General features: G+C 25.8%; 6 protein-coding genes across 7 annotated transcripts in view; 3 read left to right on the forward strand and 3 right to left on the reverse strand.

Annotated features, from left to right (window-relative positions):
• Nucleotides 1-546, reverse strand: part of LOC102678026 (alpha-tocopherol transfer protein-like) — a 5,165-nt gene extending 4,619 nt beyond the window's left edge. Inside the window, exon 1 of the mRNA XM_006614019.2 lies at nt 345-546. Coding sequence (XP_006614082.1) covers nt 345-546 — 202 coding nt within the window. The remainder of the gene's footprint in view (nt 1-344) is intronic.
• Nucleotides 547-3,522: 2,976 nt separating this feature from the next.
• Nucleotides 3,523-8,333, reverse strand: LOC102679492 (retinaldehyde-binding protein 1). Its single transcript, XM_006614031.2, has 5 exons — nt 7,903-8,333; nt 4,491-4,831; nt 4,052-4,180; nt 3,647-3,881; nt 3,523-3,555 (listed from the first exon to the last, which is right to left on the reverse strand). The coding sequence occupies exons 1-5, from the start codon at nt 8,036-8,038 to the stop codon at nt 3,524-3,526; spliced, it is 873 nt and encodes a 290-aa protein (XP_006614094.1). The 5' UTR covers nt 8,039-8,333; the 3' UTR covers nt 3,523.
• A 2,748-nt stretch (nt 8,334-11,081) lies between these two features.
• On the forward strand, nt 11,082-13,432 carry LOC102679365 (transmembrane protein 18). The gene is made up of 5 exons (XM_006614030.1): nt 11,082-11,436; nt 12,098-12,215; nt 12,324-12,378; nt 12,475-12,568; nt 12,653-13,432. The coding sequence occupies exons 1-5, from the start codon at nt 11,374-11,376 to the stop codon at nt 12,788-12,790; spliced, it is 468 nt and encodes a 155-aa protein (XP_006614093.1). The 5' UTR covers nt 11,082-11,373; the 3' UTR covers nt 12,791-13,432.
• Nucleotides 13,433-15,529: 2,097 nt separating this feature from the next.
• Nucleotides 15,530-17,068, forward strand: LOC102679241 (transcription termination factor 3, mitochondrial). Its single transcript, XM_006614029.2, has 2 exons — nt 15,530-16,490; nt 16,579-17,068. The coding sequence occupies exons 1-2, from the start codon at nt 15,530-15,532 to the stop codon at nt 16,854-16,856; spliced, it is 1,239 nt and encodes a 412-aa protein (XP_006614092.2). The 3' UTR covers nt 16,857-17,068.
• LOC102679012 (endoplasmic reticulum-Golgi intermediate compartment protein 3) lies at nt 16,904-20,357 on the reverse strand. Of its 2 annotated transcripts, XM_006614027.2 has the most exons (8): nt 20,156-20,357; nt 19,572-19,730; nt 19,380-19,496; nt 19,255-19,292; nt 19,073-19,137; nt 18,780-19,003; nt 18,577-18,705; nt 16,904-17,577 (listed from the first exon to the last, which is right to left on the reverse strand). In XM_006614027.2, exons 1-8 carry the CDS (start codon nt 20,238-20,240, stop codon nt 17,240-17,242), a joined length of 1,155 nt encoding a protein of 384 aa, XP_006614090.1. In that variant the 5' UTR covers nt 20,241-20,357; the 3' UTR covers nt 16,904-17,239. The 2 variants fall into 2 exon arrangements, with proteins under 2 accessions (XP_006614090.1, XP_006614091.1); XM_006614028.2 differs by lacking the exon at nt 19,572-19,730 and having other exon boundaries at nt 20,156-20,345.
• LOC102678894 (reactive oxygen species modulator 1) lies at nt 17,769-18,737 on the forward strand. Its single transcript, XM_006614026.2, has 3 exons — nt 17,769-17,922; nt 18,162-18,292; nt 18,367-18,737. The coding sequence occupies exons 2-3, from the start codon at nt 18,165-18,167 to the stop codon at nt 18,473-18,475; spliced, it is 237 nt and encodes a 78-aa protein (XP_006614089.1). The 5' UTR covers nt 17,769-17,922; nt 18,162-18,164; the 3' UTR covers nt 18,476-18,737.
• Nucleotides 20,358-20,372: the final 15 nt, after the last annotated feature.

Consider the following 20,372-nt stretch of genomic DNA (forward strand, 5'->3'; position numbering starts at 1 on the left):
AAAAGTCATGGTATTCGCGCTCGTAATTTATTATTCAATAATTAATAATTAATTCTTAAGTAACGATATAGTTCATCAACTTCCATTCTATGTTAAAATCTACTACGACTTTTCCAACATTGTTGCTTCTACGCAAAATAATTTACTAGAACTCGCATATCAATCGATCCAAGAGGAAATAGTATTCTAATAGTGGATAAAAGGATTCGCACGAATTTTTTTTCTCGAGCTTTCGAACCAAGATCGAACGTATCGATTATGCATCCGTATCGAGGGATGCCTCAAAGATGGCAATGGAATCGAAACACCGCCATTTTTCCCCTCAACATTATCCCTTTCATTACCTTTAACCATCGTCCTCAAGTCCTTTAAAGATTGCTCGACGATCTCGGGCGTCTCGCGCAGCTCGTCCCTCGCCTTCTCCCTAAAATATTCGTCGCCCTCATCGAAATCTGCCTTCAGAATTAAATTGCCTATTTTTAGATAAGGCACATCCTTCCATCTCGAATCGACACGATTCGCATCCTGTCTTCCTTCTTCCTCCATCTTGCTTCGTATACGTATTCCCTCGGTAAAACAGGTTTTTATCTGTTGAGCATGCAAGAATAAAGAAGTTAGAATTTATCGAGGATGAATTATCTATTTCCTTCTTTTTCCTCGATGATCCCCTCAGAAGATTATTACTCGTTGCATTTGTCCACGATTCTTGCGCGTCTCGATAATGTTTTTTTAATGAAACGTACACCGATTACAATGTTTAAGAAGAGGTGATCTCAGTCTCGATATACCGAGACGAGATTGGATACAAACATTGTTCAGCTCGTTGCGCGTTTTTTTTTCAATTCGATCCTCGGATTTTTGAGCCGACAGGATATTGTTTTCAAGTGTTGTTGCCGCGTTGGATTCGTTGCGGCGAATTTGAAATCGAAAACTCGTTTTTTTCTTTTTCTCTTTTGGATTGGTGAATGAGTGGTATAAAAAGTATTTCCTGGTCGAGAATAATGCGTAAGGCAAATATAAATATTTGCGAAAATGAAAATAAACGCGCAGAACCTGTTCGAAACCTTGCCTCTTTGAAACTGTTTACGATATTTTTATCGTCCGTTATCTAATCCTGAAATTCTGATTCATCATTTACACGACTTGACGCGTGAATTAAACTTGAAACGATCTTGAGAAATATTACTTTGCACTTCAGTCAGAAAAAATATTGTCACTTAAATAATTTCGGTAGCGGTTCACGTTTCTCGATGATCGCGCGATAAATATATATTACCACAATATTTGCCCTCTTCTTCGTTCAATCTGTTTCTTCAATAAAACTAAAATACATTTTATCGAGTAAAGTACATTCAATCGTTTATATTTTATTATACGTGTGTATAAACTCATTCCGATCCACCGACAAGATAAGATAATTAAACATTCAAAACACGGTGTAGTAATAAATAATAATAATACTTTGTGGCGTAATATATTTCTCTGTTTCCTTTTTTTTTTTCTTCCTTGAAAGAAAATATTCAAATAAAACTGAACCGATGATGTTTAGACAATTACAATAAGAAAATTTATACGAGTTAAGTTAAATTTCTCGATATTCCATTTATCATATTTCATTATTCCATTCGTCCTTATTCTCGACGATTCGATAGCAATTGCGAGGGGGAGGAGGGAAGAAGGATGAAAAAAAAAAAGGATGGGAAAATTAATTCGCATACCTGACGAAAAACAACGAACTCGATCCCACACTAGAATTCAGAACCACTGAACAGGAACTGGCATCAAATAATTCTCACGAGACAATAAATTTTCTCCTCCCGATTGAATGGTTGAATCTCTCAGGATATCATTTCACGCGGTGTTCACGCGAGAGAAAAATCGCCAGATACGCGGATATCGAGGATCGAGGCTGAGGCTAAAAGGAGGGTACCGGCCTGGTTGAAGAGAAACAGGTTGAAGGATTCCGGATACCAACGTTGCCGAGACAACGTTGACTTGAAGACTGATTGAAGAAGCAGGTGGAGGACTAGCGACTCGGAAATCGGTTGGAAAGCGAAAGCGTTTCTCCCACTGTATCGTAGAATGTGACCGAGATCGTGAACGTGGCTAAGGACGCAGAGAATGTGGTTGTGGAATCTATGACAGAGGTTAGGTATGTTAGAGGTTAGGTATTCGTTTCGAAGCATTCATTTTAAATTGAAAACGATTGAATATGAAATCGTACTATGTTATCGCCGCTATGTAATTATAATAAATAATAATAATAAATGTTAAATCTTTTTAATCGCTAAACTAAGAAAAATGAAATCGATAATTCGATAATTGTGATTATAATTATTGTAAATATTGTATTACGATATCCGATTTATTTTATATATTTTTCTTATTGCGCACAATGATAAGTGGAAATTTTATTTAAAAAATTTTTATTTACAAAATTTAACCCGATTAAAAACAATGCGTTTTATCGTCTCTCATCTTTATTTATATTTTATTGTTTCTCTGTGTATACTTTAAATTCTAAATTTATTTTAAAGTTTAAGTATTTTAAATTTTTGATTAACCGTGAAGCATATAATATATGAAATATATTAATCGTGATTTCATTAAAATTGTTTTCTCTGTCATGTTTCTGATAAAAAAGAATTTCATTTGAATATAAAAATATATAAAATGATAAACAATTTTTATTCTTATTGAGAAATATTGGGTAAAAATTGAAGATCTTTAATACAGAAAATTGCATAACAGAAAAATTGCATAAACAGAAAATATTAAATTAATTCTATATGATGAGAAATAATATTTGATTCTTGAAATAATCAGGAAATGATGTGATTCTTATTTCGTATTATCATCATTTCAAGTAATTTTCTTTTCAATTCAATTTTTATTTAGTAATAAATTTAATTAATTAATCGTTTGATATCTAATTTCATGTAAACATATACATTATAAGATATAAGATAACTTTTGAAGAAGAGAGAACTAAGTTTTATATATATATGTACAATAATTATAATATCGATTATAATGTATTTTGTTGAACACACACTATATATATACGTATATATAAATGATTAAAAATATATATATAAAATATTATATATATATAAATGATTAAAAATAAGTGTAATAGGAAATCATTATTTATCAATTTTACTGTATCATGATCTGCGTTGAAAAAACTGAATTTTATTTATTGCCAGGATTAACCTTCTTATTAACTCTTGCATCTTTTGCATCAAAAAATATTTTACGAATCGATCACACTTACAATTATTATCTTTTTTAAAAAATTATTTTTCATACGTATCGTATAAAAAACAATGATTCTTCGTACAAAAATACACGTATAAACGCGTTAATAAATTTAGAAATAGAAGAAAAATCGGTATCGATATACGCTTAAACTATTTTGTACGACATCGTATTACGAACACAAAGAACGAAGAAATTTATTTCAATAAATTTTAAATTTGTTGAAATATCGTCGTCAATTTATTCATATTTGTCGAATCGTTCATTGTTGTTGAAATCCATACGTGTTCCACTCTGAAAAAAATTGAAGATAAAATTGGACAAAATTCGATCATTTATAAAAATTTTTATTCCAGATGAAAGTAAAAATATCATAAAAACGTACGTTTAATTTTATCTTCGTACTTTAACAAAACCGGATACCAATCGGCGCTAGTGTAATTGATTTTCGGCAATTCACCGCCATAATTCTCCGGCAAATACGTGGCTGGAATGTAATTGTGAAACGAAGACATCTTGCTACCGTGGAAGTACAACCTGTTCTTCAATTTTTCCCTGACGAGGGGCTTGATCATTTGCCACACCATGTTGAACAAGAGCGGTTGTTTCACTATGTGTATCTTTAATTATACATACGTATATCTTAATATTATACATTTATAATTGATTATAAAAATTAAGGCGGTAGTATCTCAAGTTCAATTTTCACAATTCGCAATCATCCTGTGATGAACGAGCTAGAACAAAGAATAAAATATTTTGAAATCCTTCGAAATCGCAAGATTCTCACCTCCTTCAAACGCAGGGGGATGGCATCTTGGATAAAATTCAGAAGCCTCATGCAAAAAGACGGCGTGATCCCCATCACTTGCTTCATGGTCATCCCTTCGAAGTCCATTATCACGACGCTTCCGTATATCTTTAAAAAAAGAATCGTTTTTTTTTTTCCTTTCGCAAGAGACAATAATATAATAATATAATAATTTAATAATTCAACAATATAATAATAATAAAATAATAAAATAAAGTTTGAAACACGAATCATTTTTTTTCTTTCTTTTCATTGAATTAATAAAGGAAAAACATAATTTTCTGGTTTCAGTTACAATTTGCAATTATTTTACGTAATCACGAATAGGTAAACAGCATTATAAATTATATAATTATAAATGTTGTTTACGTTACAAAACGCAAAGCCTCTCCGGTCGACGATTTTCATTGAAACACACCTGAGTTTCTGGTTCAAGCATGGCAAGCTGGTGAATCAAATAAAACAATCGAAACATCTGGTCGCTGTTGACAGCGGACGGATTCCAAGTTTTTCCGCAGTTAACTATGAGAATCCTTCTCCCTTTGTGATCTCTCTCTTTGATCACGTTTACCACGTTGTGCTTGGTGATCGACACTTCCTCGTCGTTTGGCATCAGATTGTTCAAAAGAGAAGAGTTCTTCTCCTTGAATTCTGCGATCCTCCTCATCAACTCGTACGCGCTCTTCGCGTAGAACTTGCATGGTCGCAGAAAGATTAGAAGAAACTCTTCGTCCGTTCTAAAGTAGAGTGTCTTGTCCTCTGAAAAAAAAAAAAATGAATAGATTAGTAAAATTATATTATATTTTATTCCTTTCTTCTTCTTCTTCTTCTTCTTTTTGCTTTCAATCCAAAATGGACGATATCTTCGATTATATACCGAGATTTCGTATCACATATGATGTACGTGATACGTAAATATACGTACGAATGCGAACAGAAATTTATAATTCGTGCTATAAGTGACTGAAAGTATTCTCTACGAAGATAAACTAATATTAATCTGATAAATAATAGTAACTGATAAATTATCGATATTGATGAATGATGTCACACGATACGTTCAATGTCATCTCGTTAAATTTGAATAATGGAATAAATTATAATAATGGAATAAATTATTTATTGACAACTTTTATAAATAATCACGAATAAAACAAAATTCCATATACTATAAATTTTGAAGAAATTTGATCTATGAAAAAATAAGAATCATCTTTTTTTCTTCATTCAAAAAAAAAAAAAAAGAGAAAAAAAATATTCAATAAAATTTATCATACTTGAAATTCATTAGTTGCCAACATTTATCGAAACTGTATATCATTAGAATAATTTTCATTTCATTCACCGATGAAAGATCGAATTGTCCTCGCGTGATAGCAGCCAACATCTCCCTCCGTAGGAAATTGTCTCGGTGTTCCTCGTTAAGGAAATTGCAACGATTCCGTTGCTGGAATCATGAAACGGGATAGAATATTGGATAACAGAGTCTTGAAATTTAAACGGGGAATCGAGGATGAAAATAATAAAAAAAAATTATTTTGCAAAATTCTAAACGAAATTTACTGAACGAAGATCGTGATTAGAATTATCTATCATCAATTATAATCGTATATATTTCTTTTTATATAGAAAAACGATATAATGTGTCAAAAAAGCTTCAAAATAGAGAATATTTTTTTCTTCGTCTCTCATTTGACTTTAGAATACTGAGATAAAGCCCTATCATACTTTGGCAAAAGAAATTTATCATTTATAATTTTCTAACGATTGTCATAGATTAAAAAACTATCAGAGAGATAATTCTATTAGTAAAATAACGTAATACTTTATATAATCGTGTTATATATTTTTTTTTATCGGATCTAAGGTATTATAAATTTAGGTAAAGGTATTATTAATTATTTCCCGGAAATAACTCTCTAATTTTATTCTCCATTATGATTTTCAAATAAAATTTTAAGTAGTCGAACATATATCTTCGTCATATCTTCCAATTTCATATCTTTCGAGAGATATCTAGAGAAAATTTTTTTACGATGAATAATTACGAATCTATATTTTCTATATTATTTTTAATTCGCTATTTATTTATATATAACATTGATATCACGAATTAATTATATGTTTAAAAAAAAAAAAAAAGATTCGGTTAAAATCAAACTGCCATTTCACAAGAAGGATTTGTAAATTGTAACGAAAAAAAGTTTTTGTGATTATACTTGTGACATTACATATGATAACGGAATCATCTTAATCACGATTCTACGCCAATGCAATTGGAAATTTATCTTATTGTTGATTATTGCCGATTCTTTAATCTTTTGTCAGCGTTCGATGGCCAAGGTTCGTGGCGTGGTTATCACCACGGATTTAAAATCGATCTTATCCGCGATTTTTGATCATTTTCATTCAAGTAGCACTGCAGGTTTTATTTACATTATTCGATGTTTTTTAGAAAATTATCGTTTAAACAAAATATTTAACGTCTTACTGTGTCCATAGCGATAAATTCTTATCTAAGAAACGAACGTGACCCCAAAGTTGACGTTCTTATGCACATGATATAAATTTCTATAGTTTCGAAAACCTTTTAGAACCTCGTTTACTTCTAAAAAATTCTAACACGAAATTCTGAATGAAAAAGTTTTCTTGAAATTAACAAATATTATTTTTTAATCTTTTTTTTTTCTTTTTTGCATAAATATCGATATGTTTTTCCAAAAAAAAACGAATAAAAGATTTTTGATTCATTTACATTATTTATTCATTTTTTTTACAATTTAAATGAAATTTAAAACAATATCATCCTTTGTATTGTAATCAATCGTTATAATTGTGAGAAAATATTTATGATGTATGTAAATGTGTGTAAATATGTATATATAAATTATATTATATATTATACTTATATTATTTAGATATGCTTCAAAATAAAAAGAAAAAAAAAAAATTCTAAAAGAAAGATAAATTTAACGATACAATAACAATATATATGAAATATATGAAATATTTTTATATTTGATTGAATTCTCTTGTTTGTTATTATATATGTATATATATAATATCATTTAGTGTACGCTTTAAAAATATAGATAATTTATCATCAATGCACGAGAGGAAGAAGAAAGATAATACAAAATGTTTGATTTGTTTTATTCAAAAGTACAAGACTACGAAACGACTCTCAAAACTTTTGTTAAAATTTTATTATATATATTTTTTAATATTATAATATATTTATATTATATATTATATATTATATTATATTAATATTATATATATATATATTTATATATTTTTTAATATATATAATTTATTTATATCAAATATATATTAAACATTTCCATAAATAAAAAAAGCATTGACGTCAAAAACACTTCGCTCCTTTACAAGGCAAATGAAAATCGCAGATTATCATTTAGATTATGAAATGACTTATTATCGATATATCATCGACGATATTTTTAATTTCGTATTATTGATACGAATTATATTCGATTTTCAAAAGAAATTATGATATACTTAGATATTTTACTCTTCAACAAATTTCCTTATATTTCGAGTGAATTAAAATTTTATTTTTACGTTAAACGTTCGAAGATTCGATCGATGAAAGTTTATAAACATTCGAAAAAGATTATAACAAAAACAAAAAGCATGTCAATAAATATTAAAAACATAAAAATCTTCTTAATTCTTTCCAACGACGCTACTTAAAATTTATTTTCTCCGACAAAGTTAGCAAAGAATTGAATTGAATTAAATCAAAAAATTACCAAAAAAAAAAAAAAAAAAAGAAAAAGAAAAGAAAACGAATCCCGAAAACTCACCCTCGAGATAGGTCTTCAACTTGGCGAGGCCTTCTTTCACGTTCTCCTCCGTCTCTCTGAGCTCTTTCTTGGCGACAGCCAATGCTTCCGGTCCCGGGAGTTTCAAATCCAAGTCAAACGGCATATTTTCCGACATCTTTCCTCACCTTTTTCCTATTTCGATCGATGATTGAACACGTTACGATCACGAAACGATCCTCATAGCAGGACGACCACAATATATCTGTGACCTAATATATCTCGCACGAGAAGAAGGAGGTCTTCTCTTGTCCACCATCTCGATCCAATCTTTGACCGCTCAAAGTCCAATCGTCACGTAGCTACGGCTCGATTTCATGACTGTTCTACCGGTCAATTTCATGCTGCTTATACTGTATATACTGGTGGAAGACAAGGCATGCAGTTATATGCGCCGCTTGATAAAGTCGTCAGCCAGAAACACGTAAATACATGCATCGACGAGTCATCAATTGATAAGGCGTAATCGAAAGGGGGAGGATCTCTCCGTCATCTTGTCGAATTGATCTCATCTTGATAAAGGGGGATAAAGGTAAAAGGCAGCGGTGTTCCCAAACGAGTTTATAAATTGAATAAAATATTGAATATGAAATAGAAGATGTATAGAAAATATCGATTGAAAATGAGACGAGAGTTTTTTTTTTTTTTTTTCATTTTCTAAATTGATCGCGTCATTCTAACCTGGATCGAGAATACAAATCTCAAGTAATTAAGATATTGAAATTGATGATGAGAAGAGATTTTTATTTAATTTTTCAAAAATTCATTGCACTGTGGAAAATAAGAAAGAGTAAGTATCAACTTGTCAAACTTTTCCCTCTTAAATATGAATTGTTGATTATATGGAAAATTTAGAAATATAATCTTGAAAAATTTTTTATTTTTGACTGAAAATTAATTGATAGATGCACAACGTGTTAATATAAATTTATATTTTATAAATGAAAATGTATATAATATTGTAATCTTGTTTGTTAGTTATACGATGAGTGCAAAATGTGTTTTTTGTACATGTGATTGCGTAAAATATTATGTACGTAGCTTTTTCTGAATTTGCAAGTTTCTGCACTTTTTTTCGTATTCTCGAGCAATTGATTTTTAATTTTTAATTACTCTCGATTTCGTCATTATGCCACATCGATACATTAATATTTTAAAGATAAGGGAAAATCTTAAAAGAAATAATCATAAAAAATGATTATTATTTATAAATTTAATTTTAAAATATAATAATCACTCAATATTCAAATAAATCAATCAAGAAAATTTATATTGAATTCTCATTAATAAGAAAATTTATACATCGAATAATAATTAGATTACAATTAGATTAAATTTATTTAATTACATTTCATGGATTATATATATCATATCAATTATATTTGATGACTTTGTTTTTAATTATAATGTTAAATATAAAAAAAAAAAAAATAATTGTATCTATTTAATATGCAACATAAATTTATAATTTTTTGAAAAATTCAATATCATTAATAAATAATATCTAATGATATTTTTAAATTATTAATCTCATCTTCAAATTATCTTGTATATTTTTAATAAACATCTATAATCAATTTCTTTCACATTTATATGAGTAAAATACAAGATGTGTAAAGATGTGTCATAAGTAGCTATTTAAATTAATTAAAAAATTAATTATCAATCAATTTCAATATATATTATATAATATTTGTCAATAAATTACTCGTCGATAGAATATTTACTTAAACAAACTCGCTTTCTCGACTATAGTCTTCTTTCGTGAATCATAAATCTCTGACTAACGATATGCTATGGATGAGATATATAATTAAAGTTCAATATATTATAATTATTCATCCAGATTTAGAAGATTCACAGTCATTTTTTTTAAATACATTACGATAACTATGTCATTGTACTACTCATAGAAAATAATAGCAAAGAAAATTAAATTATATGAAAAAATCACAATTAAAAATTAATCAAAATTAACAAAAACTTTTGAAAATAACATTTATATTTTAAAGCTTATTTACGATATACTTATGTTATGATAATATTATCTTAACATTATTCTTTTAGATGGATAATTATCGCATTTAGATCATTATAATCTTAACAATCGTAATATTTATAACTCGTCATTAATAATTATTTATAGAGAATTTATAATTTTACATTCTTAAATCTTTTTTTTTTTCGTGCCAGTTTAGAAATACGATATTTCTAAATTAAGAGAATAAATTGATATCGTTTAACTTTAATGTTTGAATAATAAAAAGATCTTTATCTGAGTATTTTATTACAATACTTAAATAACAAAAAGATTTTTAATCTAGATTTCTTTTTATCATGTTTAATTTAACAATAAATAGATATTATCCGTTTTTTTACAAAACATTTATAAATACATGTGATATATGTATGTTCAACAAATTTAAAACAAATAAATATAGAATATGTTCAAAATAAATTTCAATTATAAAAAATAGAAATTCATCTTCGAAATAATCTTAAAACATATCAGTTTCTTTCTAATATTTCCTATTTAAATTTAATTTTTTTAATTATTCCAAACAACATGTTCATGTAATATCATTATTGAATTAAATATTTTATCATTAATTAAATAATATTATTAATTCATTAAATTACAATATTGAAATGCAATATGTAAATGATTATAAAATTAAGATCCAATAATTAGGTGTCATATTGAATTTGCTGCATCTATATCTGCAATGCGCAGCAATGTAATCAAATATATGATTTCAATATGTGAAACAATTTTTCTTTTCGTATAATAAATTTCGTAATATAATCAAATCAATTGACTGTTTTAAATTAAAATTTCATATTTTTATTAATTAATTTTATTTTTTGATCAGATCGATATATAAAAGAAAATCATTGTTATAATTTAAAATTTGGAATTTTAAAATTATATGATAGAATTATATTTTATCAATTATAATTTATATTCATTGATAGAATAATGGAAAATTATTATACATACAAAAATTTAATGCTTTGAATCAGTTATGTTTATTTTCAAGCTAATTTTTTTTATCATGCACATTTTTAAAAGAGTGCGTCTTATCGATATTTTATCGACTATAACTACTTCTTCTAATTCTATTGTATAACCACAGATGGCAGTGCATATATTTATATATATATATATATATATTACATATACATGGTGAATTTTATATATATGTAATATTTTCAATGTATATGATTTTGTTAAACTTCATTAAGTCGCTTGCATGCGTCAGAAGAAAGAAGATAGCAACAACAAAGAAAAAGAAATAAAATCCTTCCTCCTCTGTGATATTTGTTTTTCCAGTGTGTTGCCGTGTTAGCGGCATGTATCTGCATTTGGCATTGGTCGTTTCTTCTGTTGGCGTCCAAGTCGATTAAAAGGTTACAATAGGGCGCCGTGGCCCGAATTTTATCAAGAACACAATGTCGGAAGATCAAGTAAATCCACCATCTCCAATCGATGGTATTTTACCGTTTTTGCAAAGTGTAAGTGCAACAATCACTTTTAATTTTACTACGCAAATTTCGATTTTTGTCCATGACTGGTATTTCTGGATATTTCCTTTAAACATACCTGAGTTGTTCGAAATGTTTCGTTCTATTTTTTCGTTTTCAACTTTCATTTTCAATATAACCGGTAAAAAATATCAAAACATTGACGTATATGTTAACTCATCATTGTTTCGTCATTGTACGTATTTATTTCATTATTCGATTGCATATAATATCTAAAAAAAATATCAGAAATAAATCGAATGATATTTAATTCACTTAAGATTTACTTTTTATATATAGCATAACATTGTTTATTTTAAATATGATTTCATTATTTTTGTATTTTATTTCTGAATATTTAATATTATTATGCGTGGTTTCAGACAACCGTGATATTGATACGTTTTCGCAATATATCAAGTACAAATGATTTATGATTTTACAAGATTATATTATGCAATATAATATATAAATTATATAGATAGATAATTTTAAAAATTAATATATATGAAATACTGCAAATTTATGTTTTGCTTTTTTAATAGCATTTGTGTCTTTGAATATACTATTCTCATTTTATTATGTAATATCAATTTAGAGAGAACATAGCTTCATTATTATTCATTTGCAAATAAATTGCAAATCATTACAGATTGAATGGAGAGATCCATGGCTTGCATTATTATTAACTTTTCACATTGCTGTTACTTTGACTGCATTGATGACACGAAACCATGCCAATTTTCAAATTATGTTATTTCTTGCACTATGTAAGTATATATCATATTGATTATTATATTATATTCTATATTAAATATAATCAATACAGAATAATTCATTTATTATTTATGATTATTTTAATAATATGTTTGTTGCAGTGCTTCTGGTATATTTTTCTGAAAGTATTAATGAAGTTGCTGCATCTAATTGGATGTAAGTATCTTAAAATTATAATAAATATAATATTTTTATAAATATATTCAGTTCAAGTAGTAAAATTTAAATAATAAATTTATAAAATTACAATAGGTTGTTCTCAAGACAGCAATATTTTGATTCCAATGGTCTCTTTATATCTGTAGTATTCTCTGTGCCTATCTTGATGAATTGTATGATCATGATTGTAAGTAGATATAAAATTTCAATAAGATTAATAATAAGATAAGTTGTAGTTTTAGAATTATTTATAATTTATTTGACTTTTTAGGCCAGTTGGCTTTATCAGTCTAGTCAATTAATGACCAGTTTGAAAAGAGCGCAATTAAGACAACAAGCAAGAAATCAGGAAATAGGAAATGAATCAATAAATACAAATGGCACTGCTGCAAGAGAAAAACAGGAGTAATATTTCTAGTCCAACAACAATGAGAAATGGAAAATACTCTATAAGTAGAGTCGTATATAACGGCATTGTAAAATTCGACGAATATTTTCAACATAGTATTTTTTTAAAACGTTACTGCCGACACTTGTTATCACTGTACTTCAAGTTAATTAATTTCACTGTCAGTTAACTATACTTCCAACTTTATGCCGTATATACATATATCGATAATTAGAATGTAAATTCAAAATCTCGAAAATAAGTTATTTATTTAATATCAATATTGTATTAAATTGCGAATCGGCACGCAATTTAATAATCACGAAGTATTACTGATTCTCGAGAGAATATTGTTATCTTATATTAAGGTACATTCCGATATTTCTCTATTTTTATTTTAGTGTTGAAATATTGATTATTAATTAATGTTCTTAAAACATCACCGATGTACTTACTACTGTAACACATATTGCTTGTTACGAAAAACTAAAAAACGGCATAATTAGATGATAATGGCTCTAATTGTATAAGTATGTATGTCTGTGTGAATGAATATAATTTTTTTCAGAACCGAGATCTTAAAAAATATTACAAATATATTATATGCAGTCATTCTTTGTGTTATATATTTATATAAATAAACAACTTCTTTCTGATGTAATATTTAATGTGTGAATAATTTTGAGTAATAAAATATTTCTTCGTATCATATATTTTTTTGTTTTATTTTTAATATTATATAAAATAATATTATATAAAAAAATTTTTATAGTAATAATAATTAAATAATTATTAATAAAATTATTTATAAATTTAAATTTTTATCTCTTTCTCTCTCTCTCTTTCTTCTCCGCTTCTCTGCATTATAAAATTATACGATTATGAATTACATAGCAAATAATAATTTTAATTTTAATTGCAAAAATTTATTTTCAAATAAATTCTTCTTTTGTTATACGTTTGCAAAATCTTCAAAATTTTGATCAAAACAAATAACAAAAGAAATTGTAAGGAAAAACGATATGATAATCTAAATCTGAAAAATTAAATTACATCTTAATCTAATTGTATATAACTTTATGTGAGATGTACATACATACGTTTTTTCATATGTATATTAACATTTTATATCTTCATTGAAACGTAATATTTTACGCTATGAAAATGTAAAATATTAATAATAAAATCTAAATGGGAAAAAAAATTTAATTAATAAGAGTTCTAAAAAATATTAAAAATACTTTTACATTGCAAACATCGATTCTATTACATGCACGTGATTAAAATAATTCTCTGTAAATAAAATTATGTTATTGAGGATAGGCAATGGCAATTTGTAAAAAAAAAAATAAGTAAAATATTTTTTAAAATATTTGTTCAGAAAAATACTGCTATTTTTTAAAAATTTTTTCCAATTAATCTTTAGTTAGTTTTTTTATTAATAAAAATAAAAAAATTAAATATAATAAAATGATTATGTCATGTATATATAACATAATAGTATATAATAGTATATATAAATGCTACATTTTATAAATTTTTACGATTTATATAAAATGAATAAGAAACGAATATGAAAATGATTATATATTTAAAGAAGAGTATTAATTTTATTTAATTTTTTCTAGCAATGAAATTTAGAAATCTGCGTATAAATATTTGTATAATCTTAAAATAAATTTTACATTATCAAATTTCCGTAAAATTGATTCGAAAAATCGTTATCCATGCTTTACATTTTTGTCATATGTTATCTTTACAGTAAACGAATAATTTGAAAAGAAAATTAAATAAATAAAATTTGTTATTAACAGAATTAAAATAACTGAATTTAAAATTCTATCTAAAATATTTGTTCAGAAATGAAATATAAACTACTATTAGAATCTAATAATCTAAGATAATTAAAAAAAAAAGTATAAAGAAATTCGATTAATTTCGTAATTAATATCCAATAAGTTATTAAGAAAAAAAAGCTGACATTAATCTATAAATTTAATGACAAATAGAAATATTAATATTTTAAAACAAAACTATAATATATATAAACTAGAACAAACCGATAGAATTGCAAACACGTCTTGTCACAACGATTTCTTACAGAAAAATGACGTCTCCCGCCAAAAGTTTATTTACTTGTTCTCTGATTGGTTGAAACGGTCCAGTTTTAAACCATTCAAAATAAATGATTTTCTAATTGGCTCAAACAATGTAGTTTTTTATTCATTCAAATTCGCGCGAAAAATTGAATTAATAACTGCATAATTGTATTTCTTATATTAAAGCTCTAAAAATATAAAACAATAAATTAAAATTACCAAAATTAATTTATATAAAATATAAAAATTAATCAAATTAAAGTATATTAGAATATAATACAAGAATTTTAAATAAAAATTAATTAGTCAAAAATAAATCTGGAATATTAATTAATATTGTAATATTGTACATAATTTAAATTGTAACGAACAGAAATTTTGTAATATTTCTATAATATTGCAATCGTATATTGTATTTATTAAACTAATTACATCGCGATTTGTGACATCAAAATAAAAAAAATCATTATAGAAGAAATCTAACCTTGTTTGATTTTGTTTGTAATAATGATAGAAAGAATAACCTATTTTGTACTTCTATACTGTATCTATACCTATGTATAAAAACGGTATAAATATTACAAAGAAATTAATTTTAATATTTATTAGTTTTTAAAAAATTGTGTATTTGTGTATTATAATATAATTTTCATTATAGAATATGATTTCACGAATGTGTATATTTTTATATTCAAAGCACTGTAATGTCAGTAAAATTTCGAATTTCATTTTTCGAAATGTTTCTAAAACTTCCAAATTATTTAATTGTTCTACGGTAGATATAGTTAAAAATAAAATATCAAATATTGATATTAAAAAGCGTAACGATAATATTAATAATATGGATTCTGAGAAGATAAATGCTACAGTTACTACTATGGAAAATAATAAAAATATTGAAAATAATAATACAAAAATAAATAATGAATTAGAACAATCACATAATATTAAATTTTTAAATACAAATGATTATAATTTAAATGATAGTTTGGAAGATATAAATGAAAAATTACCAGGACCATTTGATCATTGCAATGAAGATTTGTCTCACATTGAACCTTATATAACACCAACTTATAATTTTGCAAAATTCGCAGATCAATCAAATACAATTCAGCAATTAGTCAAATTAGGAGTTGAATTATATAAAATAGAAAGAGACAAAGAAGTACTAGAAATGTTTTTAAGTTTAGATTTTGACAAGAATATAAAACCATATATACAATTTTTACACGATTGTGGTGTAACTCCAGAAAATCTTGGATACTTTATTACTAGAAATCCTAAGATCTTTAAAGAAGATATAGATGATCTTTGTACAAGAATAAGATATTTAAGATATCATAATTTTTCTGTAAAAATGATAGAAAGGATAGTGAATAAACATCCTCCTTGGCTATCTTTTAAAGCACAAGAAATAGACAAAAGATTAGGATATTTTCAACATGCTTTTAAATTAAATGGTCATCAAATAAGAATCTTAAGTGTAAAATGTCCAAAACTTATAACATATGATATGAAGCGTATAAAAAAAAGTACATTTGCAGTAAAAGAGGAAATGGGTTTTAATATATATGAAACAAAGGATATTTTACTTAAAGCACCACGTGTATGGATTCGTGGTAATTAAAATATGAATATAATTATTAAATATTGATATAATATTTGTTAAATTGTTTAAATATAAAAAATTTTTTGCTTTTATTTTAGCCAAGACAGAAATAGTAAAAACTTTTGATTATCTGCATAATGAAATGGGATTATCACATACTTTTATTTGTACAGAACCAAAAATTTTAATTTGTAGGAAAAGTAGACTTGAAAGAAGGCATAAAGTTTTAGTAGAATTAAAAAGAAATCAATATGATCCTACAAAACCTTTGTATGTATCATTATTTGATTTAATTTCAGGTACCGATATTGATTTTTGTGAAAAAATTGCAAAAATTCCCATTAAAATTTACAATGATTTTTTAAAGTCTTTTTAATATAACTAAAATAAATATAATTATTTAATCATAAACATATATATATATTTTTTTTTATAGCAATGTAATCTTTATTGTATATATTGTACTTAAATATTAGATATTTTTATACATTTCTAGAAACCTTTATGTACAATTTCATATATCTTACACATCAGTATTTAATTTGTTGTACCAATATTATTTAAGACAATATAAAAAACTTGTAAAACTTATAATATCATTATATCAGTAGTTTTTCCTTTTCATTTTTTAATAATATATTCGATAAAAGATCAAATTATTTGATCTTACTATTTTATATAATTTAAATTATTATTCATCGTACAAAATATCTTCAAATATTCTATAATATTTTTCAAATCTATAAATTGATTTGAATTTTAGTTATATTTTCCTAATTCTATTTTTTTTTGTATTGCTCTGAGTGAATGATATAATAATGAATCTATCAATCCAGCAACTGTAAATACACCACCGATAATCGCACAAGCATTCGTTGCAAAATGACCGAATGATTTTGCTTTTTCTGTATATTTTACCATTAATGGACTTAATTCATAATTAAAAAATATTCCTGGCATTCCTGATTCTCCACTAAATAAAGAAACTTGTCTAGCATGTCGAGTTACAGAAAATTGATTTGTTAATAATGTAGAGCCATCAGCGCGAACATAGGTTGTAGGTACAATCTTGATATAATGATAAAACATCATCGCACCTGAAACAAAAACAATGAAATATCTATATAGGATTTTTAATTATAATGACAAATATATTTTTAAAATCTAATAATTTCATAGTTTAAAATTCAAAGTAAAAGAACATTTTATAAAAAACTATTTGATCGAAATATTTATATATTAATTAAATAATCCACTATTGAAATCATACAAAACGGAAATAGGAAAAGTAGCCATTTTATATCAAGAAACTAACATGGCACCTTCCTTATACTATCCGAACGAATTGTGTTAAGGATTTACAAGTTGTAAAACACGAAAAATCATTAAAAAAAAAACGCATTACATATTCATTATAAGTTCTAAAACCAAATATTTAAATTGTGAGTGATGTTAATTATATCGAGCATCTATAAATTTCTCTAAGTGCAAAATAAATAAAATTTATTCGAATTATGTTAGGGACAATTAATTTATAATGTGTTAAAGATAATTTAGAAATTTTGTGTTGAATAAAAGTTAATTATATATAAAATTCATTAAAAGAGAATCATAATTCATATTTGTGAGGCATTTTTATAAGAAATAAGGTTAAATGTTTTTATATAAATTATATTCGTAGAAAATGCCGGCCGTACCAGGCATGTATCAACAAGCTCCTTCATGCTGGGATAGGGTAAAACTTGGTTTTATGATTGGATTTTGTGTTGGAATGGCATCTGGTGTTCTATTTGGGGGATATTCTATTGTTAGGTGGATATTCATTTATTGTGACTAAATATTAATAATGATTTGGAAAGTATAGCTAATGATATATTTATTATCAGATATGGATTAAGAGGAAGGGAATTGATAAACAACGTTGGAAAAGCAATGCTTCAAGGTGGTGGAACATTTGGAACATTCATGGCCATTGGAAGTGGAATAAGATGCTAGTACTTGAAGAATGTTACGTTTGACATTTAGGATACAAAAAATTGTAGTCAGAATATTCTATTAATTTCTCAATAAAATATTTCTACGAAGCAAGGGCATACCTTCCATTGCAACTACAGTGGTATCATCCATAGGATTTGTTTTTCCTGGAATATTTAATCCAAAACTTAAGTGACGAATCTTGTGAGTCATATTAAATTGTGTTGATGTGTATGGTTGGACATCATGTACTGTAAGCAAAATGAAAAATATCATAATATTACATAATTTAATTTATGTTGGCAATAGTAATATATTTTTTTACCATGTACATGATTTACAGAGAAGCTATCTCCTGGTGCAATATGAAAACTTCCACCTACTCTATTTACTTCCATATAACCATAAATTTGACATCCTTGAATAAAAGCAGTTTTCATTTTTTCCACCGATTTATCATTTTGACATTGTTTTATATTTCCTAGTACAGGAGGTGCCCAATTCTTAAGTCTATAAGCTTCTCTTACATCTTCACAAGTGTTACAACACCTACAAAAATAATTTAATTATATAAAAACTTTTCATAAATTATATGTAAATTTTTGTGCGTTATTATACTTGATAATTTCACTAGCAGCACCATAGCAATCTCCACATATTTTCTCTGTAGTACTTTCTAATGTCTATAAAAAAATTATTAAATTTTAATAGCATTAACAAAATTATATTATAACAATTAACAAAATTATATTTATTATTATATTATAACAGATATGTAATAATGATAAATAATTCAATACCTTTGCTGTTGTTTTAAGTGCTTTTGTGTCAGTAATATCTATATTAAAATAAATAAAAAATTAATTAGTTTTATATTATTTATTATAAATATTTATCTTTTATATTATTGTCATTCTATTATCACCTGTTCTTTGTGGATCTTCTATAGGTTTTCCATTTAAATCTAAACGCCTTTTAAATATATTATGTTCTATTTGTAAATGTTGTTCACCTGTTGTGTCCATTGCATCTATAGATAAAACTGTAATATATTTAATATATTTATTAATATTATTATATATTTGTGTATATAAGATATATATATATATACACTTACGATCACAAGATATTGTAGGTACAATTATATCTAAGTTAATTCTTAATTTTGAACCTCTTGAAGTATCTACAAATAATTCTTCACTCAATGTTGGAGTGAGATAATAATTCACTTCAGATAGAAACAAAATACCCATAATAATTGTACTAATGATTGTCACTGGAAAACAATTGTACACAAAAAATAAATGTAGGTTATAAACTTTATTTATGCTGGATAACAAATATAAACAATAATTATGATGTAATAAAAACTTTTACCAAATACAATATTGAAAACTTAAAACATAATTATAATCAATTATATTTTATATAAGATATAGATAAGATAAGATAAGCAGTATTTAATTTAAGAAATAAGAAAGTAATTCTAAATTTGTTAAATATTGTTCCCAGTTGAGGTTAACAACATCTCTTTATCATATTATATTTAAAATTACATGCAACGATTCAAAAATTTTCTAGTAATTCTAGTAACTCTGACAATCAAAGAAAATCAACATAATTCATTAAATAATTTATTGCAAGCTAATAAAATTGACAAGCGATACTTGTCTAAGATTTGACAAGTAAAAAACGCTTTACCAACGGCACCACTGAAAGTTCGCACAAGAATATCCGCTTCTTCGCGCACTTTTGGGTGCACATCTAATTGTCGTAGTATTTGCATGTTCAGTTAATACAATAAATTTGTCAACACGGCTAACACCGTGCTCGAACTACACTCGGCTAACTTTTCCCGCAATACAATTATGACAACGCAACAGTCAGGAAACGTGGCAGATAATAAAATGTGATTGGC

Source organism: Apis dorsata, unplaced genomic scaffold (genome assembly GCF_000469605.1).
Source record: "Apis dorsata unplaced genomic scaffold, Apis dorsata 1.3 scaffold_169, whole genome shotgun sequence".
Taxonomy (NCBI): domain Eukaryota; kingdom Metazoa; phylum Arthropoda; class Insecta; order Hymenoptera; family Apidae; genus Apis; species Apis dorsata.

What these genes read in the sequence shown, in the direction of transcription:
- LOC102679241 (XM_006614029.2), top strand. Translation starts at nt 15,530, where the DNA reads ATGATTTCACGAATGTGTATATTTTTATATTCAAAGCACTGTAATGTC. An exon ending in ACCACGTGTATGGATTCGTG is followed by an intron (nt 16,491 to 16,578) that starts GTAATTAAAATA and finishes CTTTTATTTTAG; the next exon opens with CCAAGACAGAAATAGTAAAA.
- LOC102678894 (XM_006614026.2), top strand. Translation starts at nt 18,165, where the DNA reads ATGCCGGCCGTACCAGGCATGTATCAACAAGCTCCTTCATGCTGGGAT. An exon ending in GGGGGATATTCTATTGTTAG is followed by an intron (nt 18,293 to 18,366) that starts GTGGATATTCAT and finishes ATTTATTATCAG; the next exon opens with ATATGGATTAAGAGGAAGGG.
- LOC102679365 (XM_006614030.1), top strand. Translation starts at nt 11,374, where the DNA reads ATGTCGGAAGATCAAGTAAATCCACCATCTCCAATCGATGGTATTTTA. An exon ending in TTTTACCGTTTTTGCAAAGT is followed by an intron (nt 11,437 to 12,097) that starts GTAAGTGCAACA and finishes AAATCATTACAG; the next exon opens with ATTGAATGGAGAGATCCATG. An exon ending in GTTGCTGCATCTAATTGGAT is followed by an intron (nt 12,379 to 12,474) that starts GTAAGTATCTTA and finishes AAATTACAATAG; the next exon opens with GTTGTTCTCAAGACAGCAAT.
- LOC102679012 (XM_006614027.2), bottom strand. Translation starts at nt 20,240, where the DNA reads ATGCAAATACTACGACAATTAGATGTGCACCCAAAAGTGCGCGAAGAA. An exon ending in AACTTTCAGTGGTGCCGTTG is followed by an intron (nt 19,731 to 20,155) that starts GTAAAGCGTTTT and finishes ATTGTTTTCCAG; the next exon opens with TGACAATCATTAGTACAATT. An exon ending in AGAAGATCCACAAAGAACAG is followed by an intron (nt 19,293 to 19,379) that starts GTGATAATAGAA and finishes ATTTTAATATAG; the next exon opens with ATATTACTGACACAAAAGCA.
- LOC102679492 (XM_006614031.2), bottom strand. Translation starts at nt 8,038, where the DNA reads ATGTCGGAAAATATGCCGTTTGACTTGGATTTGAAACTCCCGGGACCG. An exon ending in GTTGAAGACCTATCTCGAGG is followed by an intron (nt 4,832 to 7,902) that starts GTGAGTTTTCGG and finishes TTTTTTTTTCAG; the next exon opens with AGGACAAGACACTCTACTTT. An exon ending in TGCTTGAACCAGAAACTCAG is followed by an intron (nt 4,181 to 4,490) that starts GTGTGTTTCAAT and finishes CTTTTTTTAAAG; the next exon opens with ATATACGGAAGCGTCGTGAT.